General features: G+C 31.1%; 2 protein-coding genes across 2 annotated transcripts; one reads left to right on the top strand and one right to left on the bottom strand.

Annotated features, from left to right (window-relative positions):
- Positions 1-11,700: 11,700 nt before the first annotated feature.
- LOC144544687 (FkbM family methyltransferase) lies at positions 11,701-13,660 on the top strand. Its single transcript, XM_078293241.1, has 2 exons — positions 11,701-12,360; positions 12,826-13,660. The coding sequence occupies exons 1-2, from the start codon at positions 11,767-11,769 to the stop codon at positions 13,183-13,185; spliced, it is 954 nt and encodes a 317-aa protein (XP_078149367.1). The 5' UTR covers positions 11,701-11,766; the 3' UTR covers positions 13,186-13,660.
- A 4,749-nt stretch (positions 13,661-18,409) lies between these two features.
- On the bottom strand, positions 18,410-20,469 carry LOC144544337 (small ribosomal subunit protein uS15). Its single transcript, XM_078292825.1, has 4 exons — positions 20,258-20,469; positions 19,737-19,875; positions 19,174-19,360; positions 18,410-18,581 (listed from the first exon to the last, which is right to left on the bottom strand). The coding sequence occupies exons 1-4, from the start codon at positions 20,351-20,353 to the stop codon at positions 18,548-18,550; spliced, it is 456 nt and encodes a 151-aa protein (XP_078148951.1). The 5' UTR covers positions 20,354-20,469; the 3' UTR covers positions 18,410-18,547.
- Positions 20,470-26,029: the final 5,560 nt, after the last annotated feature.

Raw genomic sequence — 26,029 nt, 5'->3', positions numbered from 1 at the left:
TCGTTAATTAGCAAAAAAAAAGAAATGACAAGTACCAATAAGCTTCTAGTTAATCCAACTATCACGAATCTAATTGTGAAAAAGGTTAGAGAATGATGTATTAGAGTGTTTAAGAGTGTAAATAAGTAATATTATATGGTGAGAGTAGTTTAGATAATTGAATGAGAATAAGAGAGTTTAGATTTATGAATTAGAGTTATTTTACTTGTTATAAATATATTTTTTATTAATGAAATTGTTAGTTGACATTTAAATTCACTGACTTTCAAAAAGAAAAACCTATATCTATTATTGAAATTATAAACAAAAAGAGAGGAAGAAATTACAAACAAAAAAAAGGAAGAAAATGCGCTACAGTAGCTGAGGAAGAGCAGGATTGAAAACAAAGAAGAGAACTCCGTTTCTTCTCTTTGGCGAAATGGAACCAAATCCCTGCTTTTCAATTATCCTGCTCTCCTCTCTCTCTCTCTCTCTCTCATCCTCTTTTGAAGAAAGAGAGAAAAGATACATTGATATTAGAGGAAGAAAAAGAGACGCAGTGTGAAAATTGATATTGTATACATTGATTATCGGCCTCGGATAGCATTAACTTTGGTCTTAATTATACCCAGTATTTTGGTGTCTCCACATATTTTATTATATTGTTTCGATTTCTCATCATAAGTTAGAAAAGTTTAATTAATTTGTACAGTTAAAATGTAATGATTGTTGGAAAACGCATCGTACGTAGCGCTACAGAAGTTATTGTCTGAATGTTGTTTTTAATAAAATTAGAATCATCCAGTTACGTTGAACTAGTATATTTATACTCGGGCGGGTACGGGTATCCCGGGTATATCCGGGACGGGTACGGGTATACTCGGGTACAACGGTATACGGGTACGGGTATGGCGGGTATAATTTTCAAAAACCATACCCTACCCGTCTTATACCCGTACCCGTGTACTCTTGACGGGTAAGGCGGGTACGGGTATTTTTTTTATTTTTTTTTTTTGCTGTTTTTTTTCTGGTTTTTTGCTGTTTTTTTTTTGGTTGGTTTTTTTTTTGGTTGGTTTTTTTTTTGGGGGAAAAAACAGAAATTTTGAAATTTGAAATGGCAATGAACAATAGTCGGGTATACGGGTACGGGTACTCGGGTACAGGTAAAGTCGGGTACGGGTAAACTCGGGTAGGGTATGGTCGGGTATTGGTCCAAAAATGTAAGTCCGGTCCTATTTTTTCCTCTACCCGCGTACCCGCGTACCCGACCCATACCCGGGCTCGGGCACGGGCGGGTAGGGTATACCCGTTAAGGATATTGTTAATACTCTACGTTGAACCACCATCTTCAACATAAAGTGTGTCTCAACCATCGAAAAAATATATTTTTTATCCTAAAAAAAAAAAATACAAAATTCAAACAAAATATTAGATTTCCAAAATTTTATAAAATGAAGTTAGCAAAATGATTGAACCTTTATTAGGGGTTTAAACGGATATGGATAATCCGCTTCGTATTGAGAGATTATCTGAATCCGAATTAAACGGATACAGATATAGATAATTTTTGTATATAATGAAAAGATGGCAAATATGGATACGGATAATTTTATGAAAGTAAATATTCGGATTCGAAATTACTCCAACTAGCTTTGACTTTACTACTCCGGATAGAAGTTGTTAAATATTATTTCATATCTATTTCAGTTTTAATTATAATATAAATAATAATTCAATATGATTTTCAATTTAATCTATTTTTCGCTGGTGATGGTGTTACAATAATACAATTTCATTTCTTTTTTACTTTTATTTCTTCACTCTTCATTCTTTTTCATTCAAGACTTTAGAACGTGAATGTAGTATGTTTTTAATTTATGCTAAATTGGTTTTATTCATTGTTTTAAGACAACAAGTCACTCTTTTATATCTTCAAGTGCATAACTCAATTATCCGGCAATTATTCATTTCGTATCCGTATTCGAATCTGTATCCGTAGATTATCCGCTCTGTATCCGTATCCGTATCCGTATCCGTATCCGTTTAAGACGGATATAGTTATAAATTTTGATATCCATTTACTATCCATATCTGTATTCGCTCATTAAAAAACAGACACAGATATAATATTAGCATTATCTGCTCCGAATCTGCTACATCCTTAGTTAAATGTCTTTGATTTTGAAAAATTAAAATTTTCATTCTCATAAAATTCTTTGTAATATGTATGTTTTTTTTTTTTTTTAGTGATATTCTCTGTACTGTATCTGTCGCTATTTGAGTATTAGTACTGTAGGTTCATTCATACGACGAAAGGATAGTGTGACTTTCACTTCTGAAATTTTATTTGGTCAGTATGGTACCTAGGAAATTGTTATGTCAAAGCTAGCGTAGGTAGTTGTCGGTTGTCATACCTCAGCTTATGTCATTCTTTCTTTTTTATATTTACTGTGTTGATACCTCAGCTTATGTCATTCTTTTTTAAATTTTTTTTATTTTTTTACATGATAGAAGTGTATTTTCTAATCTGACATGAGTGCGTATCCTCCTATTTATCAAAAAAATCCATACTCCTGTCATCTCGAGTACGGATTTCTCTGATCAAAAATATCTCTCTTAATTATTTATAAATTTTTTTTCTTAGTTAACAATACTTGCTGTTTTTCTTATATTTGCAGGTTCTTTTATTTTCTTTTTTCCTTACAAAGGAAACAAGATCTAGCGATGATATACTCTATGTATATGTTTACTAGAACTTATTCTAACAACTTATGTATTTTTAATTTATTTTTAATTTGATGATAAATTAATCTAACTTAAAGAAAATTTTAAATGGATAAATATTTTTGATTTCCAGTGGAGATTAGGAGTCGATGGGCTTTCCATAGAACTTATTTTATTCACAGGCTTTATTACTACTTTAGCCAGTTTAGTGGCTTGGCCAATTACTCGAAATTGCCTAACTCAAAAAAGGAATATTTTGAATTAATGAATATGGACCATTTGATTTTAAACAGAGCTAATTTGGCATCTGCTTAGGATATAGAGGTTCTTTAATATCAGTGCAGATTTAGTTTGTGCGAATTTTAAAATATATCAGATGGTCAAGATTCATTATCTCAAAATATTCTCATTTGAGTTAATGCAGAGGGTACGAATTCATCTGACATATCAACAAAAGAAATTTATATTGGTATAACTCAAAATTGAATGATAACTTGGTGGTATACTTCTTTTTCACACATCAATTATACTTATTGCAATTACTTTCTCTTATTGTAATATAAAAAATAAATATTAATTGTGTGCAGTTTATTTACCACCCAACCTCAAGCAAAAGAAATTATATTAATTTGATTTTGTTGACTTAAATATAATTAAACAACAAATAAATAATTATTTATTTAGACTATCTAACAAAAAATTGATTTGATAAATTATATTTAATTGTATGACAACAAAAGTATTTTGTTCGAACTAAATCTTCATTTTTAATCTACCGTCTTAATTTTAAATTAATGCCAAATCAGGCCATGATCCTTTAATTTCAAAAAAGAGATGCATCTCCGTTGGTCAAAAGTTCCAAAATCCGAATAACGATACACAAAACCAGTACATGAGAATAAAGATTAATATAGCGAGAGACATATAATTGCAATCTCGTTGTCGGAAATCAACATGCCATCATACGATACATATCTTTGTGTTGCAAATTTTGATTAGTATTTATTTTATCTTACGAATATCTCAACAGTAGCAGAAAAGTTGCATACGTCGTTAATTATGTGTTTGACGCATGTTTTATATATGAGGAGGGATCCGGTTACTATAATTTTGAGTTATTACAATTATTTTTAATATTTTCAAAGTTCAAATCGTTGATTCTAATAGTTCAACATGACCTCCACAATAAAATGTGCTTCCATATCAAATATTACATTTTTTTTAATTTTTTACTATTTATTAATTAGAATGGGTACAAAAATTAGTCAAATTCAGATTATTGAATTTTGTACCATCTTAATAATAAATAGTAAAAAAAATTAAAAAAAATGTAAAATTTTATCTGGAAGCACATTTTATTGTAGAGATCATGATGAACGATTTGGATCGACGATTTTGGCTTTGAAAATGTAGAAAATAGTTGTTGTCATACTGCTAGTTCTTGTATAGTAAAATATCTCTTTTTTAGAAGATTTCGGACCATCCAAAAACTATAATTTTGTACCTATTTAAAATAATAGTAACAAAATAATAAAGAATAATCTCTAAGTATATTATAATATGGAGATTATTTTGAGTGGTTCGAATCAACTCTTTGAACAATAAAAACAGAAATAATGATGCGGTTCGAATCAACTCTTTGAACAATAAGGATGTAATGTAATTAAATCACTCACACTAATCTAATTATTCACATTCCCCTATTACTCGCTAAGTAATAACCCTAAACTCTACTTATTACGAAGTAATAAATAAATTCCTAATTATAATTCGAGATGCTATCTAACCTATATCCTGCCAAGGGGTTTGAGCCACTGCCGAGCCTTGTTTAGGGTTTATGATTTAGGATTTAGGGTTTAGGGTTCAGGGTATTAATCCAATATGGGTATATTTGAATTTTTTTTTTTAAAGTGATGATCCAGCTGAAATGATATATTTGAATTTTTTTTTAAAAGTTATGTATTCATTTTTTAATGTTATAAATAAAAATTTAGGTTGTAATTTAGTACACCTAAATATAAAACTATAATTGCTCGAGAATTTTGACATAAAATCAATATTTTTCTCAAAACTCTATAAAGTATAAATCTATATAAGAAAAAAAAAATGAATAATAATAATAATAAAATATTATTTTCAAAAAATTTCAATCCTATATATTAAAAACAAGACGAATGAATACTATTGGCAAAAGAAAATGAGAATGTGATACCTTGACATATGGGAAAAGAAATAATAAAATTGAATGAAGGAAAACATTAGTTTGACATATGTGAAAATGATTGAAGCTTAATTAACGAATAGCGATATATATACTGAATGGGTTTGAAAAGGAATTTTTTTAGAAACCATAAATAAAAAATAGATCTTACCAAACCAACTTGATTGATTTGGTTTTTATAAAAACCATAAGAACCGAGATGCTATTTCGGTCCTTTTTTTTTCAGACCGAATTGCATTTCCGTTCGAGCAGTTTTCACATATTTCGTAAGAAAATGAGGTTGAAAATTTGTGAAAATATCTCTGACCGAATTACCATTTTATTCTCGAAAAAAAAAATTCAGACTAAAATGACATTTCAGTTCTTATAATTTTTGTTAAAAAAAAATTCTTTGAAAAGTGTAACTTGATAATTCACCAATGTTTTTCTTTTCATACTTTATGGATTTGCATAGCGGATAAAGAAAAACTGAGCCAATACGATATCATGAAGCAACACATTCGTCACACAAAATAAGAAGCAGAATACCAATGTGAAGTATACGAGACTACGAATTCCAAAATTTTAAAATTAAATATAGGAGTGATATCTCCATATTATGTCTAATTTACAGCCCTAATTTGCACTTAAACCTGTGTTTTAAAGCCTATAAATGTGGACTTTTTACTTGTATTTCGAAGAAATGTGGTACTGCTATGTTTTGTTTGGTATTTTGCAGGAAAAAGGGCGAAAAACTGGATCTGACAATTTTTCATACGGCCCGTATGATATTCCCTACGGGTCGTACAGGATCTGCCCAACCACACAGAAGGTTCCACAACAGAGGCACGAAGTCTCCAAGACAAAGCACAGGCATACGGCCCGTACGGGGTCCCCTACGGCCCGTACGACGCTAAATTGGCAAATCTAGCTGGAATCTGAAATCAGCTGAAATTAAGGAGGCCGAAAAGGAAGCCTCTGCAGGCGCGATCTAGGGCATTAAATGAGATATTTCCACACCAAAAAAAGGGGATTCACCACTGGAACTTGGACAAGCTTTCTTGGAGCAAAAGACAAGAGGAGGAGAAGAAGAAGAGAAGTGAAAAACGCGAGTTTGCAACGGATCTTCGGATTTCTCCACTGTTTTGTCATGAACTCTTTTATCTCCTGTTATTTGTGTTATCTTATGAACATGAGTAGCTAATTTACTTTGTTTCTAGGGTTAAAATGTAGTTTCTAGTTTGGTTTTGTTTGCATGCTACTTGGATTTTGTGTTGAATGCTTTGTTTTTACCTTGTTGAGTAGTATTTTGATTGCTTTATTTGTGCTTACTTGAATTGATTAGTCATCCCGTTAGATGAATGCGCACATCTAAGTGTTAGGAGCCAAGTCTATGACATTTAATCCAACCGAATAAAATATATGAAGTAGGGTGAAACCAAGGAGTACCCGAAAGGTGAAACTTTCCTTGAGGCGAAAGTCCTTGGATACTTTTAGTAAACCAACAAGTAACTTAGATAAATTAGGCCAAAATGCGAAAGTTGAGGTTTAACGCATCTAAGAGGGAAGTATTTGAGTCCGGTAATCGGGTACTAGGACAAAATGCGAAAGTTGAGGTTAGGTATCTAGATCTGGTCGATATAAACCCTAAACATTAGTATCAACATAGAAAACAGTAGCTGCAGCATTAACTCGGGGTCCCCTACGGGCCGTACGGGAATCTGTACGGGCCGTATGCCTCGGGGCTGAACAGAAATGAAATATGAACCCTGGAAACGCCTTTTTATTAATTGAAAACAACTTTAATTCTCTTTATTGTCTTTTAAACTTGTCATAAATCATTAGAATTGTCAGAACCAAACCAAACCAATTTTCTCTTACTTCTATAATCTCAAGTAATTTTAGGATAAGTCCGGTCATTTTCTTCCGTCCCTGTGGATCGATACCTGAGCATACTCATCGATAGGATAGTGCACTTGCTATCTGATTTGACAGAGTATAACAAAGTTTTAAAAGGTATAGCTTGCTATACTGAAACTTTATAGCATATATTCTGTGCGAACAAGGAGACTACGAATTACGATAGATGTAAAAATGAATCAGTGTGCATCAATCAGTTGATGACATTATCTGATATCATAAAAGTTCGATGAGAAATAACATCTCTTAAATAATATTTTTGGTTCATTTTGCTAGAAATTAAAAGAAGCTATCATAAGAGTTTATATTGTATTATGCTAACAAAGGCAGCCAGTTTTGTTTTCAGGATCCTCGGTGCAGCGGAGATGGTTGTTTTATTCAAACAACATCATGAAGAGCTGTCTGACGAATCTCCTCCTTAAATTCGTTGTTATCTTCATATCATTCTCCTGTTCAACAAAGACATGTACATTTCATAACATGCATTTGTATATGATGTGCTTCTATCTGGATTTTAAAGATGTCTTTATGAAGGGTATTTTTTATATATTATATATCCGACGAGAGATGAGCTACGGTGAGTTGCGAAGTAAAGCGACTATTTTACTTTACACTTATATTTTACGATTTTAAAGTTCGAAACGTCGATGCGAACCGTTCATCTTGTTCTCCATATTGAAATGTGTTTGGAGACCAAATTTTACATTTTTTGAAATTTGTTTACTATTTATTAAGCCACTTTGAAAATCGCCGATCCGGTGGTTCAGAAATTTTTACTGTTTTTACCGTTCACTCGGATTTTCAGATTTTCAAAGTGGCTTAATAAATAGTAAAAAAATTTCAAAAAATATAAAATTTGGTCTCCAAGCACATTTCAATATGGAGATCACATCTAACAGTTCGGATCAACGTTTTGAACTTTGAAAATGAAGATATTGCGTGAAGTAGAAACACGTTTTACTTCGCAACTCACCGTAGCCCATCTATACCTGACGATACAATTTTTTATGAGGAGGGATCCAATTACATCCTATTTTGGTGACACCGTACCGGATTACACTCTATATTTTCAAAGTTCAAACAGTTGGTCCAAACTGTTCAACATGATAGATATATTAAAATGTGCTTGCAGATCAAATTTTACATTTTTTTTTATTTCTTTACTATTTATTAAGATGGATACAAAAATTCAATGGTCTGAATATAGCGATTTTGTTAAATACTTAAAAAATAGTAAAAGAAATTTCAAAAAATATATAATTTGATATGTAAGCATATTTTAATATATCCATTATGTTGAACGGTTTGGATCAACTATTTGAACTTTGAAAATTTTGAAAATCGAGAATGTAATTCGATGGCACAAAAAAAGATGTAATTTGATCCCTCCTCTTTTTTATATCAAAATGTTTGTTTCTCCGATTCAAATATTATTATTTTTCTCTTTTCATTTTTTTTTAACTGACATTTTGCATCATAATACAGTTCTATATGTTGAACTATCAAGGGTTCTATCAGAAACTTAAACAATACAGGAATAAGAGAAGGATCACAAACAATTTATCAGGCCTCAGTACAGTGTAATGCATACCAGAACAGTAAAATCAAATTGGAAACTTACAGCATGATCGAGATCACATTCTGATGCGACACAGTAGTAACTTTTAGGACGAACACTCCACTTTCTTCCCCAAGGGGAATTGATCTGAAATGACACAAACATAAATCATATTGTGAAATCAGAGAAAATTGAAGTTTGATCCCTTTTTTTTCTAAGAAGGCCTAGCTACTTACTGAGCTTCTTGCTTCCTTTGCTGTATCATATTGTACAATGACATGAAGACCTAAAACCTCTCCGTCGGGGCACTGTCCGGGCTGAACAAAAAGTTTTAAAAATAAATAAAAGTAGTATAATTGTTTCTAGAGGAGGGTTTCAATGCCTCATGTCTTTCATACCTCATCATACTTCATATTTTATATTTTTGTTTTCAAAGACTAAATTGTCGATCCGAATCGTTCAACATGCTATCCATACTAAAATATGGTTAGAGATGAAATTTTATAATTTTTGGAATTTTTTTACTCTTTTTTAAGATGGGTAGAAAATCACTGTTTTTTTAACGGTCCAAAAAAAGTGATTTTGTACCTATCTTAAAAAATAGTAAAAAAATTTCAAAAATTATAAAATTTCATCTCCATGCATATTTTAGTATAAATATTATGTTGAGCGGCTCGGATCAACAGTTTGGACTTTGAAAATAAAGATATAAAATATGAGGTATGATGAGGTATGAAAAATATGAAGTATAGAACCCTCTTCTCTTATTTCTATAATGGAAAAAATATATATAGCTTGATACAATGCTATTTACAGATTTATGAAAGGGCTCTAGCAATTGTTACCTCTTTCAAAACATCAGTGGAACAACCAGGAAGATTTGGATTTTTTGGATTTGCCACCCTAATATGCTTTACCCTGTAAATGAAGTTTGTAAAAAATATTCAACATAAATTGCAATTGTAAATATAGAATAATGTAGGATTATTGATGCTAACCAAAATAAAATTTTCTTTAAAGATTATAATAATTTTTTGTGGCTAGTAAAAAGAAAAAAATTCTGAGTAACAATAATCTTACAATAAGAGGTTAAATTGGTGATGCCCACAATTCCTTTTGTTGTTATTACAGAGGAAGTGTGAGTGAAATAGCGGTTACAAAGAGGTTAAAAATTCTGACTAACAATAATCTTACAAAAAGAGGAAGAGTGGAGAATTATGACGGAATAGTAGTCGAACATGAGTGGAATTAAATGAAATAAAGAAAAGTGAAAAAGTGAAATTATGATGAAAATATGCAATCAAACCCTTTTTTTTTACACTTTAGTCTCTCTCTGTTACATCTCACTATTCCATGGTAGAGGTGAAATTAAGGAATAGTGACTTTTTCACATGTGAGAATTAGCTCAATTCCACTCTTCCACTATTCCAACTATGCTGAATATGATTGAAATTGTATGAAATAGAAGCATTTTCCCTTTTCCATTCTTCCACTATTCCATGCATTTGCCGAATGGGCACTAGGTGATGTTTTGTTCTACCTTAGATCAGGTAATGCTTCAATACTAGATGGTTGGTACCAATATTTGTAATGAACTATATTATTTTTAATATAAAGTGGTGAATTTAGTTCCACTTTTCTAAAAATAATAATAATAATAATAATAATAATAATGCTAACCTTCCAAATCGACTGAAAAGTTTTTTTAAAAGAGCAATCGGATAAATACAACCCAGCTCCACAATTACAGTGCAAGCTTCCTGAAGAAAAATTAAAACATACATGTTTCCTTCAATTATTTTTGTTATAAGAAAAGAAACCAATAACAGAAGTTCATTTTATAATTAGTCTTATTTTTGTTGGCATGTACACATCTAAGGTTTCTTTTTGGCAAAGTCATGTCCAAGAAAGAATTGACATTGTCAGAAAAATTCGGTCCTTCGCAGAAACACTTGCAACTCATGATTTAGATTGTGCAAAATAAACGAATTTAAATTGTGCAATTGTGTAAATTCCATATAAAATAACATAAGACGCATGCATCTCAGCAAGAAATTATGTTTCACATGACAAGATAATTTTTTGAGAAATCAATCGAGTAATAGAATTATATCAATTGTTTCTTTGATCCTTTTGCATCAATCATCTTATTATGAAGCTTTATATTCAATAACAAAGAGAAAGAACTCTCTACTGCGACTTCTTTCTATCGTAGTAGATAATTTGAATTTGATTATTCCTTTTATTTAAGACTTCAGACTAAATAAAATAATAACCTCCATTTCCGCTTCGGTTTGTCGGACACGACCTCCCTTATGATTTCCGACAATATCCTGTATTCATGTCAAACCAAATTGCAAGATAAATTAAAAAAAAAAATGTGAGATTCAATAGCTTCAATATAAACATAACATATTTAATTTCTTATACATCTTCCTGAGTTTTATGTAAGAAATATTATCTAAAAATGATATTTACCATAAGTTATTTGATTTGATAGCTCTATGTGACACATTTTTTCATATAATTTTATGTGCTATAGGACAAGAAAAATTACTATAGTAACATAGTTTGGTCTGCTTTTTAGAAATTTTGTTCAATTGATTTGGGAGAATTAAAAAAAAAAAAAGACTTCGAAGATAAGCAAAATTTTCATTTGTGTAATCCAATAGCTTCAAGATACAAGTACTTTAATAGTTGTGAAAGTTCATAAAACAAAATAATATAGAAAAATATATACATATGGTGAAATGATTTACCAGCATGAAATAATTTCCAGTAATTTGAGAGAAAAATTTTCTTACCAAAGCAAACATCCTCTAAATTATCTTGAAAATTTCTCTTCCCTAATTTTCTTTCTCCTTTGAAACAAACTACAAGCTTGCGTATTTCTGTTTTAAACTTTTGCAATTTATTGCTGAGATTAGTATAAATATAAATAGCTCTTCCCTAATTTAAAACATCTAATGTCTATTTATTGTTTTGTTCCTATTTATACAATAAAAAAAACAACATGAAAAACTAAAATAGAAAATAAAGTGCTATTTATATTGCTCATATTAGTTTTGGACTTCTAATGCCCAAATACAATCGGCCTAATTAGGCCCAAAAGTTATTTACAACCTTCCAATGTTCTCCATTTTGGAATAAAAATTAGTTTTGACTTCTAAGGCCCAAATAGAATCTGCCTAATTAGGCCCAAAAGTTATTTACAAGCTCCGATCTTCTCCATTTCGGAATTAAAATGGAGAATAGTTGTTGACTTCCCTTCTTCCTTGAATTATACACCAACCACCTTTTCTCGCCCATGTAGCTTACTCTCAGAGTCTACCATTATCAAATCCAAGAAAAGGGGATCCATAAAATTCAAGGAGAGAACAAAGAAATGCGAAATTCATGGAAGAGAGACAAAGGATCATATATGCCTTCTCAGAAAACCCTAATTATTCTTCTTGCCCTCTCTCTCCTCCTCCTCGTGTTCTCCTTTTTCTACCCCAACTCAAACCCTAGCCAGACACACAAAACCCTAAATGTAAATCTGAAAACCGTTAAGATCCAACCTTTCGACTGTTACGCTTCACCACAAGCCTCCCCAGTGTTTGCTAGCCTAGTCGAAGGCGTCAAATACCCATTTTTGTTCTCATTATCGGATTTCGGATCTTTACCTGATAAGCCTCATAAGAACATTCAGCGTTTGCTAAAGGGAAAGCTGTTTAGAAAACCGGATATATCAGGTACAATACAGGATTTGCTAGAAGGAAAGCAGAGAGAAAATGGGTTGTTTGTGGATATCGGGTCCAATGTGGGCATGGCCTCATTTGCCGCGGCGGTAATGGGCTTTGAGGTGGTTGCATTTGAACCCATTTTCGAAAATTTGCAAAGGATTTGTGATGGGGTGTATCTCAACCGGGTGGCGGATAGAGTTACATTGTTTGCTGCAGCAGCTTCAGACAAGATTGGGAATGTTACAATTCACAAGGTTATTTCTATTTTTTTTTACTGAAAGGAGTCTATGTTACAATTTACAAGGTTATATCTCAGTTATTTGGTTAAGTGCTAATTTAATTTGAAGCTTGTTCCAGTATGGATGTTGTTGGGGATTTGGGGTTAAAACAGTAAAATTACATTGTCTCTAACCTCAATTAATGCTCATTTGGGTAAAGCTTAATTTTCTGGATATCTGAAATAAACATGAGTACACTCAAGTAGGTACATGTCGAACTAGATACTGATCAAGCCAAAAAAAAAATAGGTAGTAAACAAACGGTATACTTCTTGTCAGTTTCATTTCTGTGCCAGTAGGTACAATTTAATCTCAGTACAGCATAAACCCTTGTTTAAAACTCAATGTGCCACATCTGTTACACTTGGAGAGTATGTGCAACTTATCCATTATAATCCAAACAACAGAATTATATAAACATCAGAAAAAAAAACTATGCAGGTGATTGGCCGGCTTGACAACAGTGCGATATCTCAAACAGGTGCAAAGCTGGCATTCAAATCTAACCAAGAGGTAGCTGTGACTGTCCCCACAATACCTCTGGACGAAGTAATTTCAGATAATCAGAGGGTTTTATTGATAAAAATTGATGTGCAAGGTTGGGAATATCATGTGCTGAAAGGGGCCTCAAAGATTCTCTCCAGGAGAAAAGGTGAAGCACCATATTTGATTTATGAAGAAGATGAGAGGTTGCTACAGGCAAGTAATACCAGTACCGATGAAATCAGGGGTTTTCTTGGTAGTGTTGGCTACAATAGTTGTACCAAACATGGTACTGATGCGCATTGTACAAAAGGTTGATCGTTTGTTTCACAATAGTTTCATTTATTATTATTTTTTTCTCTTTTATGAGGGGTGGGATGGGATCATAGGGTGGGCAATTTGCAATAGTTCAGTTTTGACTTCCAATACAAAAGGGGATTGTGCAGATTTGAGATTTCTCAGTTCCAATATAGCAACAACAACAAAGCCTTTTGTCCCAAACAAGTTGAGGTAGGCTAGAAATAAAACCCAATTGAAGCTAGGGTTTCATTTCCATAAAAATGTTGTATTTGATGTTGGCTTGCCTCGCATATACAACCCTCTTCATTTTTCTAGGCTTGAGACAGGCTGGGTAGAAACTACACAGAAAGAGTTGATCATTTTATTATATTTTTGTAGGTCTATGAAGCTCAGTTAATCTTTTTTTTTTTCTTTTCTTTTGTGATTAAAATATCTTGTTAATTTTGGACAATTTTGTTGAGCTAAGTTGTAGCTATTGTATTTCATTTTTTATGCTCTATTTCATAAAGTAATGGTTATGATTTTTCATTAGTAACTTTAAAACTTTTGGTAGGGAAATGAAAATTCAAAACAATGGGATGGAGCGTTGTTTAATTTCGGATAGTTTTGGTGAGAGAAAAACAAACGCTTGGATGCTTAATTGCAATTGAATGGTCATGTTTCAAATTTGGTTAGCTTCATACTCGAATAATAATAAAAATCCAATTACTAAGCCGAGACATATTTATATTTGGAAAAGAAAAAAAACATAATTCTAACATGTATCTAAAAATACATCCAACTCTTATGATGCATATAGTTAAAAAGTTAAAATTATATATATATTCTATTATTTAGATAGTTTGTGTATTAAATCTGAGAAGTTACATGTTAAAATCTGGTTGGAAAGTTTTTTATGAATATTTAATATTGGAAGACTTGAATTTATTTTATCCCAAAAAAAAGATTATACAATAGTGTTGCGTTTTATATTGAAAGTTGCAAATTTGAAGTCTAACCGGATGATTTCTTCCAAGTATTTAGAGTTAGAATACTTAACTCTCTCATTTTTATTTTAAGAATAAACAACATAAAATGTTGTTAGAAATTAAAGTTCTGATATTTACTGACGGAGGGAGAGGGGCTGAACCAGGGAACATGTCTGAGCTTTTAAAAAAATTATGTATATTTTATTTACTTATCAATTTGGTCCATTTTTAGTTGAAATTGTGTGAAAAATAATATTTTATTAATATAGACTTTACAGCTAATCTTTATCAATTCAATAATTGTTAAAACTATAATATTAACTATTACGTACAATTCTACAATTCTAGCAACTTTCTCTTAACTAGTGTGTATTAAAATTTATAAAATAATTTTCAATGAACAAAAATTTATGAAATCACAGTTGCGAATTGCCAATCTCAAATACTGAAGAAGTTCAACAATGACCAAATCTCTTAGTAAGGTGGCAAGATCAAAGAAACTTGTGTGAAACATATGTTGATTAGTTTCAATTGGATAAATGTTGCAAATTGTACATTCACATAGGGCTGTTCATGAGCTAGTCCGGCTCATGAGCCAATAAGTTGATCAACTAAATATTTTATATTGAGTCAGACTCTAAAATGAAAGAAAACTCGACTCTACTTGACTCCACTCAAAATTATCGCTTAAACAAGGCTGAATCAGAGCCGGACCGGGCCGGTTCATGAGCCCATTGAATTAGAACTGGACTTTTCTTTTTCCTTCTCTTGCTCTCTCACCTCGCGGCTCGCTATCTCACCTCGCTCTCGGTCCTTCTCTCGCTCAGTCCTTCTTCTCTCGCTCTTGGTCTTTCTTCTCTCAAACAGGTGAGTACTGAATCACAATGAGCGCCCATCAATTTTGGTATCCTCCAATAACTTAATTATGAACATATTAGTTAGTCCTAAGACAATTAACATCATCATTTAGTTATGAAACAATATTCTATTTTTTATGCATGTAATTACCAGTTTTATGGACCTACATTATTTTTCTAAGATGAGATTTTATGTCTCAGATGCAATGCTGTTTAAATAGTAGAATTTTGAAAATTTTATTTCTTGAGAAGTGCAGAAGTTTCATTGAAATGGCATGTATTGAAAAGGTTTCATTTACATGATTCTCTCAATTTGGTTGCAGTGCATAATTTGCATTTGCTTAATCACATAAAAGGAGCGTATCATACAATTTTGAAAGCCAATAAAGTTATTTTCATGATTTTGCTCTGGAAATTAAAAAGTTTCTATTAAAAATATATGATATTCTAAAATAAGACAACTTTCACAATAAATTGTACATTCAACAAATTTTAAAAATAAATAATTATCCTTTTTAAAAGATAATATTTTGTATAATGAAAAATAAACACTAATTCATGCGAGACTTGATGCATAGAAACACAAAAAGAATTGAATTAGCTTAAGTGTATTGTTACATCTTAGTCACATCAAACATATTTTTCCTTTAAATGAGAAGATAAATAAAAAACTATGAGCCTTTTAATGAAAATAAATATTGGGTGAAGCATGATCGAACTATTAACAACATATATGAATGATGCGGCATATATGGCTAAGAACTTTGGACATCCAAACCTAATTATGTGTTTATAATGATAATTGCTACTTCTTGTCCAAAAGTACGAGGAAAATCCGATAAAGATTTTTTTTAAAAGATAAAATTAAATCTTTCTATTTTAAATATTTATAGAGATTTTCTAGCCGCATTTTGAACGTTAACCTTTAAAATAAAAAAAATATATTATCTTAACAACTAAATAAATAAATAAAAATATATTATCTTAACATCTAGGTTTAGGTATCTAAAAAAAAGTCACAACATGATCAAATACCACACGGCAAGTGTGGTCGCATTCTGTTACTTGTGTATCTCGTGTCATGATCATTCGCATGATGTGACCATCTTTTAAAAATTTGACATAACACAACACACGTCATGCGAAAGATTTGGTCACAGCACGACACGTGATTCTGTTTAATTATGATCATTAGATCTTGATCAAATGGTGAATATTTAATAAAGTAAATTAAAAAAATAGTTAAACGTGACCAGTCACGATGTGACTAACATATCATGATTATCTTTTCAAATTTAATCACGATACAACACAATATTTATAAATTTAATTTGTTTACGACACGACACCATACGTAATCCAAATCACGACACGTCATGTATGACGATGACCCTTATATCGAGTTTGAAGAATTCCCAAATCTGGAATATCCTACACATCAAGTAGGAGGAGAATTAGCAATACTACTAGAAGAAGAAGAAGAGGAAGTAGGTGATGAGGAACAACAACAAGAAGAGCAGCAAGAAAATTGAAGAAAGAAGAGACTGTTGTATGGGATAAAGTCCGACCCTGTGTCGGTATGGAATTGCGGACAACCGGTGAGGTTCAGTGGATTTAGTGGGTGGGGCAGGTTTGGAGAGAGAGGAGGTGGGCGATAGTACGGTATTATCTAAAGAGAATCGAATGAAATTGGGAGAAAGAAGGCAGGAAAAAAAATAAGAAGAGACGGCTCCTTCAAAAATTAACGGAAGCAACAGAAGTGCTCTGTTCGACATCATTCAGCGCCATCATCTGACACGAATCTTGATACGAATTCAACGTTTCATATATCAAAGCATAGCAAGCAGTGTACTTGGCCAAGTACCATATCCTCACTCTAAATGATCACTTTAAATTCGTTTATTTTGCACAATCTAAATCATGAGTTGCAAGTGTTTCTGCGAAGGACCGAATTTTTCTGACAATGTCAGTTCTTTCTTCATTCTTGGACATGATCACTTTGCCAAAAAGAAAACATAGATGTGGTACATGCCAACAAAAATAAGACTAATTATAAAATGAACTTCTGTTATTGTTTTTTTTTCTTATAACAAAAATAATTGAAGGAAACATGTATGTTTTAATTTTTCTTCAGGAAGCTTGCACTGTAATTGCGGAGTTGGGTTGTATTTATCCGGTTGCTCTTTTAAAAAAAAGCTCTTCTTTTCTCTATTCAATACTAGTTTTTATTAAAGATTAATAACATACATATTATTCAATAAATCAAAATTTGCAAAATGATTGCTGAAAATTGCCAATCTCAAATATTGAAAAAGTTGAAGACCGGTTTGCTGATCTCCAGCTAAGCTGGCAGGAGCAATGGAACTTGTGTAAAACTCGAGTTGATTAGCTTCAATGGTAGAAATAGTGCATAGTTTACGTTTAAACTGGCAAACTCCTTATCTCAGTGAGCACAAATCAGTTTTGGCCTTCTCCAATAACCTAATTATCAAGGTATTAGTGAACATCAAAACAATTAACATCATTTAGTTATTTAGTTATGTTTTTGTGGATGCATGTAATTACCGATCTTAGGGACCTATATATGTTATTTTATAAGATGCTTTATGTCTCATATGCTTTAAATAATTTGGAAATATTTATTGAGAAATGCACAAGTTCCTTCAAATGGTGTGAACTGAAAAGGCCTACGTGATTATCACAATTTGGTTGCAGTGCACTGTTTGCATTTAGTTGATTACATCAAAGGAGTGTATCATACAATTTTGCAAAATCAAGTTGTTTTTCAGACTTAAAAAAAAATTATCTAAATAAATTAAATTTTAAATAAGGAAAACTTACAAAATAAATCTTATATTCAGAAAATTTTGAAGACATAAACAATTTTTAAATAATAAATGATAAAAGAAAAGTAAAGTATTACTGCATAGGAATACAAAACAAGTTAGACAGTTGTACCAAAATTAAGTATTGTTTGGCATCTTAGGCAACTTTTCCTACACAAGGAGAAGTATATTTAAAAATATAAGCATTCCCATCAAAATAAATACTAATAAAAAGAAATCTGAAAATTCGACTCTCTATATTTACAACTATAATTGTAAATTCTTGCACAAAAACACAAGGAAAATCCGGCAAAGAGTTTTTTTTTTTTTTTTTGAGATAAGATAGAAATTAAATTAACCTTTCAACATTAAATATCCACAGAAATCTTTCAATCGGATTTTATAAGTTCTTATAAATTAAATATTATCTTAATTCATAAAAAATTAAAACTAAAAAAAATTGCTCAAAACTCTTTTCCTACTCAAATGTTTAAGGGACGAGAAAAAATTGATACCAGTAGACAGATGGGAGAAATCTGTGTTACCCTCTCATTAAAAAAAAAAAAAAAAAAAAAAAAAAAACTAATTGCTCTATCCACCGTCAATTAAGAAAACTTTGAAATTGATGTTTAAACATTCTTTATCAGGATATCTGCATTGTAAATTGGAATCTAAGGGTTACAAAACTAGAAAGCTCTCACACAAAATGCCATCATGTATCCATATTAACTTAAGCCACAAGGGTGCTGGCAGTGGTAGACTCACTGTGAAAAAAAAAAAACAGTAAAAAACAAGTTAGTCTTGTATGAGAAAGCAGATCAAAGCAGGAGTAAATTATTTACCGAAAAGAAAACATAATCACAACTAAATAGATATTTATATGGGTTTTGTTAACCTGATTATTAGTGTGGAAAAACAGTATAAACTGATAGCCTCATAAAAGTCTGGACTACAAATTTTGATAAAGATCTATGAATTAACTCAGAACAAAGTAAAACATGGTAATTCATTTTGTGACTTAGTCACTATCACCAACATCGATCAGTGGAATGAATATTCTAAGAAAAATACACATTGAAGTAATAAGTGCAACTATGCAACCAATTTCAAAGGCTGATGTAATTACAACAGCAATTGAACATGTTTAGAAGGGGCCTTTTTAAGGAAAAAAAAATTAGTTTGACATTGTCAAATTGTTGTCTTACACCCTAACAGACCTAATTTAAAAATGCAAATATGTTCACCAACCATTTTTCTAATCATTATCAGGAAACCTTGATAACAACTTCAAATGAAGCAAATCATCATCAGAGAACTAATAAAGAAATGATAGCAATGAAAATGGAAGGCACTAACTATTTCCAGACAGGAGGGAGCTTCTTGGTTCGCTTATAGTAGCGAGCGAGGCGGTGGATCCTGCTTTCAACAAGAATAAGCCTGAACTTGGAGTCTTTGTCCTTACGGTTCCTCTCAAGATGCTTCCTGATCGCCACTGCCTTCTTTATCAGGTGGTAAAGGTCCTCTGGAATCTCTGGCGCCAACCCTGATTATGGATATAGAAAGCATTTTGCTATTCAGGTTATTACAGGAACAAGAATGATGTTACAATACTAAACTCTCAAGTAGTTTTCTTTAAAAGACTAATAGACTATCATACACAGCAATGGAGTAATATTAATAGCAGCATGTTCTAACATTTTCAATTTAACACTGTAAAGCCAAAACATAAATCAGCATGATGCATGAAGAAACTGTTTTATGGAAAACAGATTCTTTTTATCATTACGCTAACTGTCAATACCAGCAAAACATGGGAAATTATATTTTTCACATTGCATTGTTACTACTTACTATACCAAAGTTAAAACAGCTTAAGCACCAGGATCCTACGAAAAAGTAAGTACGGAAGAGAAACAAACCTTGCGCCTTAAGGATCCTAAGGATTTTGCTCCCTGTTACGCTCTTTACTTGAGCGATACCATGCGAGTCACGAAGAATCACACCAATCTGAGATGGGGTCATGCCTTTCTTGGCAAATTTGTGGATGCTCTCCTCCACCTAAATTTTTAACAATGCGGATGAATAATATAAGTCTTATCGCCTTCATTATCTTGTTTTTAAATTTTAAATTTAATCCAAATGCTTGAAATTTTAATTAACTCAATGTTCAGTTATAGTATGGATTAACAATTGGTTTCCTCAACACAGCATAGAATCCCACCAAGTACCAATTAAGGTCTTAAATAGACAAAATTTATTGTTCTATCCTCAGAAAAAACAGTAATGGGTCACATGTTGAAAAATTATATTAAAAAACTGACAATTCCAAAATCCTCCGCATTGCTAATCAGAGATAATCAAGCCAAACAAAGACAGCTAATTAACAAAAGGAGAAGCAAATAAATCGATCTGAGAGGAAGAAAATGAAGAAAAAACATACATCCTGGGAAGAGATCTTGAGCCAGGAAGGCGGGGTCCTCTTGTACGGAAGAGCTGATGCTGAGATACCTTTGCCTCGACTGTGCATGCGACCCATGGCGGCGGCCTGAGTTGTAGAATCGGTGCGACAAAGAGGTTTTGAAGAGTTACGGCGGCGGCGTGAGTTCGAGAATATGTGCGTAAAAAAGGTTTTCGAAGAGGTGCGAGAAAACAGGATTGTTGCCGATTTAAGAGAGCGAGTGAAGTGAAATACCGATAGTACCCTCGACCGAGGGATAGGTTCGTGCGGCTTTTTGTGGGTTGTATTTGGATTTGATTTATATTTAGATCATGAAATGTTTTTTTTTAAATAGAATTAATTTTAATTATTTTAATTGAACAAGTATTATTAATTGAATTTTTATTAAAATTTTAGCATCGATGGAGAGAGAAATAAGTAGAAATGATCAACACACATTTTTTAAAATAAAATTTAAATTCTCCCTCAGTGGAGCCGCTTTTTATAAAATTCAAATCAATAATTCTTATTTTATTTCAATAATTCTTACTTTATTAAAATAATTAAAATTGATTCTATTTTAAAAATCTGTATATGTAGTTGAACAAATGAGATTTTTCTATTTACATACTCAATTTACCCCTCTTTAAAATCTCTTAATTTTTATAAAATCTTTTATATGGAAACTATTAATTACTATTAAAAGAGAATACAATATAACTTATTATATTACCTTTTTTATTTTATTTGTATATTGGCTGGCCATTCTGAACTCCATCTTTTTTTTTATATTTTTAATATCAAACTTGTTCGTAATTTTTTTTTTTGTATCAGTGTATTTAACATAAAATATGGTGTATGATATAATGTATTACAATCTTTTTATATTAACGAAGAGATTTTAATTTGTAAAAACCTTCTTACTAATTTTTTTTATGAAGAATATAGCTTAAGAATATGTTGATGGTGACTATGAAAATTCAAACCGTTCAAACCCATATATTTTCATTAGTTGCGGTTACATAGCTGAAATGTAGCTTAAGAACGGTTTTGGAATTGGTGTTATATAGCTGAAATGACACTGATATCATACTAGCCAAACTCGAGGTTGAAGTATGTAAAATATGAGTTTTACAATCAAGAAAATATTAGTAAAGTATGATTGGATGGTTGATAATATAGATAATGCGACATTACTAAGAAGCTTGAAATTTGAATCTTTTGTATTTGTAATTAAAATTGCAACTCCTTGCACAAAAACACGAGGGTTATCTTGAGATAAGATGGAAATAAACATACCAACTTTAAGTATTCGTAGAAATTCTCTAATCGGATTTTAAACCTAGAAAATTTTACACCTAACATATTATCTTAGTTACTAGATTAAAAAAAAAAAGACAACATAATCGGATAAGGACTATTTTTATAATAACCTATGTACATTTCTCTCTTTTTCTGCAGATATGTTACCATGCAATTAGTACTTGGAAGTTATTTAAATTTAAGCTTTTATGTCAGATTAGACTTGATTAATTATTAAGAATAGAAGCTATTCTAAAATAGGGGCTATTCGGAATAGCAATGTACATTCAAATAACATTTTTATTATTCAGAATAGCTAGAATAGCTGCTATTCTCTATTCCTTGTGAATGTTAGAATAGATAGAAAAATGCTTTCTTCTCAGATTTCCACCAACACAGTCTCGAAATGATAAAATTGACATTACCTATATTATCTCTATGTCACGACAATTCGTTTGAGATCTCACTTACCTATCTTTCTTCTTAATTAGCACATTATTAACACTAATTTTTATCGGTCACAGGTATTCACTAAAATATATAATTCAGGCAACATTTTTACTAATCCGAATAGCACCAATTTCACATTAATCTAAAAATCACTATTTTTTTTCTTTATTCTCATTCACTATTCTCAAATTTCACTATTCTAACTCCCATCCAAATGTACCTTATCTAGTAGCATTGCCATTGAGCCAGTTGTCATATTGTCGGCTGGATGGTGGATGTGGGGAAGAAAATTGGAGATGGTTATAAGGACAGACTGTGAATTTAGGATGTACTGAGAATAGCGAGAATAGCGCTGTTCCGGTCCATCCAAACATACTCAATTGCTATTCGGAACAGCGAGAATAGCGCTGTTCTCTCTATTCTCACTATTTCTACAAAAAATTGGAATAACAATTGGTGCTCTCTCAAATGTTTAATCCCTCTATCGCTATTCTAAATGTTCAATCCAAACAACACTTTCGCTATTCCGAATAGCACCAAATCAACACTATTCTCACACTCTTCCAAAAATCACTAATTTCATCTACTATTCTAAAACAGGATCTTGCATTCAAATATTTGTTTTTTAACAACTAGTAAGCATAATTCACTAAAAATAAAAAAGATTACAGTTACATAACACAAATCATTAAAGAGAAAATAAGAAATTCTTACTCCATTCACAACTAATAAAAAATAAAGCTAATTACTATTCCTTGTGCTCATATGATTTTATGTCTCAAGCAGTGTTGCAAAATGCGGTATGCGGAAGGTATGCGGAAGGGCACCGCATACCGCATATACGGTATGCGGCCGCATATGCGGATTTTTATGCGGACTAATATATGCGGATTTTAAAATAAGAATTCATATATAATTTGTATCATTATATGCATAATCTCACACCAAAAATAAAAATACAAACATAAAAACACAAACAACATAATACAAACATATCAAAGAACATAAAATAACATAATACAAACATATCACAAGTCAGTTATCACAACATAATACATAAATTTTATAGCATACAAACATATGCGGTTCTATGCGGCCGCATATGCGGAACCGCATATGCAGAACCGCATAGAACCGCATATTAGACCGCATATGTTTTTTCCTATGCGGTTTCCAACCGCATACGCATATGCGGCCGCATATGCGCCGCATAGAACCGCATTTTGCAACACTGGTCTCAAGTGATACATAGCACTTGTTTTGTTAAGTAAACTAATTACAATTAAGATGGATCCATATGTTTTGGCCCGGAGTGGAGCAACAGCTTGCTTGTCTTTCTGGGGTTTGACTTTAAAATAATTGAAATTCAATTTAAATTTTTTAATTTTCACAATTTCACTCGATGTCATTTTTGTTCTGTTTTAATTAAAAAAAATTATTTCAATCAATTCAGCCTTGCCTCTAAAAGCCCTCAAAAGTGTACTAAAATTTTCAACGCATTATTCGTTGGTGGGTATTTTAGAAGGATTTTCATTATGTTTACCAACCAATCCGAAATAAGAATATCAAAAGGAAAAAAGAAAAACAAATGATTCTAAGGTTACATCTAATTTTTACGGTACGGTCTAAATCTTATAATATTTATAACTTCAATTTTTTTTAATTAATTATTGATTTGTTTTCAATTATTTAGATAGTGCGTGTATTAAGTTTGAAAGGCGTATGTTCAGAGCTCGAATTAAAAATATTTTATGAATATTAAAGTTGGAATGCTTGATCTCTATTTGTTATCTTAAAAGATAAAAAATAGACAATACATTCATCCTCGATGTGTGAGAGGTTACAAATTGGTAACTTGACTGAAAAATCTCTTGTATATTTAAAATTTGAAAACTTAATCTTCATTTTTATCATAAAATACAAACACAAAAATATTCATTTTTTTTACAAAAACGTAGGGAGTTGCAGAACCATCTCTCTCTCCACAAAATTCGGTAAAAATATATTTTGTTAATATTTATAAATTAAAAATTACAAATAATCTCAATCAATTTAATATTTACTAAAACTAAAACAAATTATAATACTTCAGAGCCTTCCTTTTCACTGGTTTTTGTTTTTTCATTAAAATGATTACCAAATGTGAAAATCGTTATAGAAGATCTATTCCAATTTCAAGACCGAAGATCTTGAGGATTTGTGAAGTCTCTTGGTGCAATGGCAAGAGCAGCAATTTTGCCTCAGTGAAACCTAATTTGATTATTTTTTATGATAAAATTGATACATATTGTACGTTCAGATAGAATAGCTACTATTTTAAAATAGACGAGCTACAATTTACAGCGAGCGCATGTCAATTTTAGCTTCCTCTAATATCTTAATTAATTATGAACAAATTAGTGTGTCTTAAAATAATTAACATCATTATATAGTTATATATGCAACAATATATTTTTCTAAGATGGTTTATGTCTCAGATGCAATGTGGTTTAAATAATAGAATTTCGAATTTTATTTCTTGAGAAGTGCAGAAGTTCATTCAAATAGCGTGTGCTGAGAAATTTCAGGTTTCATTTACATGATTCTCTTAATTTGGTTGTAGTGTTCTGTTTGCATTTTCTTAATCACATTAAAAGAGCGTATCATACAATTTTGCAAACTAAAGATGTATTTCAGACTTTCAAAGAAAAATATTTATCTAAAATAAGTAAATATAAAATAAGACAACTTATAAAATAAATCTTACATTTAGAAAATTTGAAAATCAATAAACATCTTTTTTTTTTTAATAATAAATTATATATGACAAAAGACAACTCAATAATCCGCACAGGTAATTCTGCAGAGGAACACAAAATGTAGAATATGTGCGACAAAAAGGTTTTTGAAGAGGTGCGAAAACAGGATTTTTGCCAATTATTATGAGGGAGAGGAACGTGAAATACCGATAGTACCCTCGGCCGAGGGATTGGTTCGTGCGGCTTTTTGGAATGCGTATCCTCTGCATTAACTCAAAAGAAATTTTTTGAGTTAATGGATCTCAATCGTCTAATTTTAAACGGAGTCAATCCGCCCGCTGCTTATGATATAGGAGGTCATTTAATATTAGTGCGGATCTAGTCTGCACGAATCTTAAAACAGATCGGATGGTCAAAATTCATTAACTCAATAGATTTCCTTTTGAGTTACTGCAGAGGATACGAATTCGGCGTTGTATTTGGATTCGATTTATATTTAGATCATGATTTTTTTTAAAAATAAAATCAATTTTAATTATTTTAATAGAACAAGCACTATTAATTTGATTTTTATAAAAAAAATTAGAATCGGTGGAGAGAGAAATAAATAGAAATGACCAATGCAGATTTTTTAAAATAAAATTCAAATTCTTTCTCAGTGGAGCTGCTTTTTATAAAAACCAAATTAATAATTCTTGTTTTATTAAAATAATTATAATTGATTATGTTTAAAAGATCTGTGTATAGTTGAACAAACAAGATTTTTCTATGTACATACTCAATTCACCCCTCTTTAAGATCTCTTAATTTTTTTATAAAATTTTATATCAAATATTTATATGAAAACTATTAATTACTATTAAAAGAGAATACAATACAACTTCAGAGGGACGTCTAACAGGAACCATTCTTCACCTCTCCAAAAAAAAATTATTACAGTTCTATCATTCCAGCTACTTTATCTTCAGTAGTGTTTATTAAAAACAAACAATATATTATTCAATGAAACCAAATTTGCAAAGTCATAGCTGAATTGAAAGTTTGCCAACAAGCTAGAGTGTGTGAAAATCCCATGTTAATTTGCTTCGATCCTAGAAATGGTGCATTTTTTTCGTTTATATATATATACTTTTTTTTTGATGGTTAGTGGGGTACCCACTAAGAAATATATTGATGATAAAAAAGTTTACAGTGTCATGGCAGAGTCCAAGTGGACTGCTGCTATAACGGTCTTCTATCTATATATATACAATTACTATTTACATCATATTAAATTTGAAGGAGG

This window comes from Carex rostrata, chromosome 26 (genome assembly GCF_964058835.1).
Source record: "Carex rostrata chromosome 26, lpCarRost1.2, whole genome shotgun sequence".
Lineage (NCBI taxonomy): Eukaryota > Viridiplantae > Streptophyta > Magnoliopsida > Poales > Cyperaceae > Carex > Carex rostrata.
The sequence above is the reverse complement of the archived record's forward strand: the minus strand, read 5'-3'. Positions and strand labels throughout refer to the sequence as shown.

Bases quoted from the DNA above. Each gene is read 5' to 3' on its own strand.
- LOC144544687 (XM_078293241.1), top strand. From the start codon at position 11,767: ATGCGAAATTCATGGAAGAGAGACAAAGGATCATATATGCCTTCTCAG. The intron at 12,361-12,825 runs GTTATTTCTATT...AAAACTATGCAG, and splicing joins GGAATGTTACAATTCACAAG to GTGATTGGCCGGCTTGACAA.
- LOC144544337 (XM_078292825.1), bottom strand. From the start codon at position 20,353: ATGGGTCGCATGCACAGTCGAGGCAAAGGTATCTCAGCATCAGCTCTT. The intron at 19,876-20,257 runs GTATGTTTTTTC...TTAAAAATTTAG, and splicing joins TCAAGATCTCTTCCCAGGAT to GTGGAGGAGAGCATCCACAA. The intron at 19,361-19,736 runs GTTTGTTTCTCT...ATCCATAATCAG, and splicing joins TAGGATCCTTAAGGCGCAAG to GGTTGGCGCCAGAGATTCCA.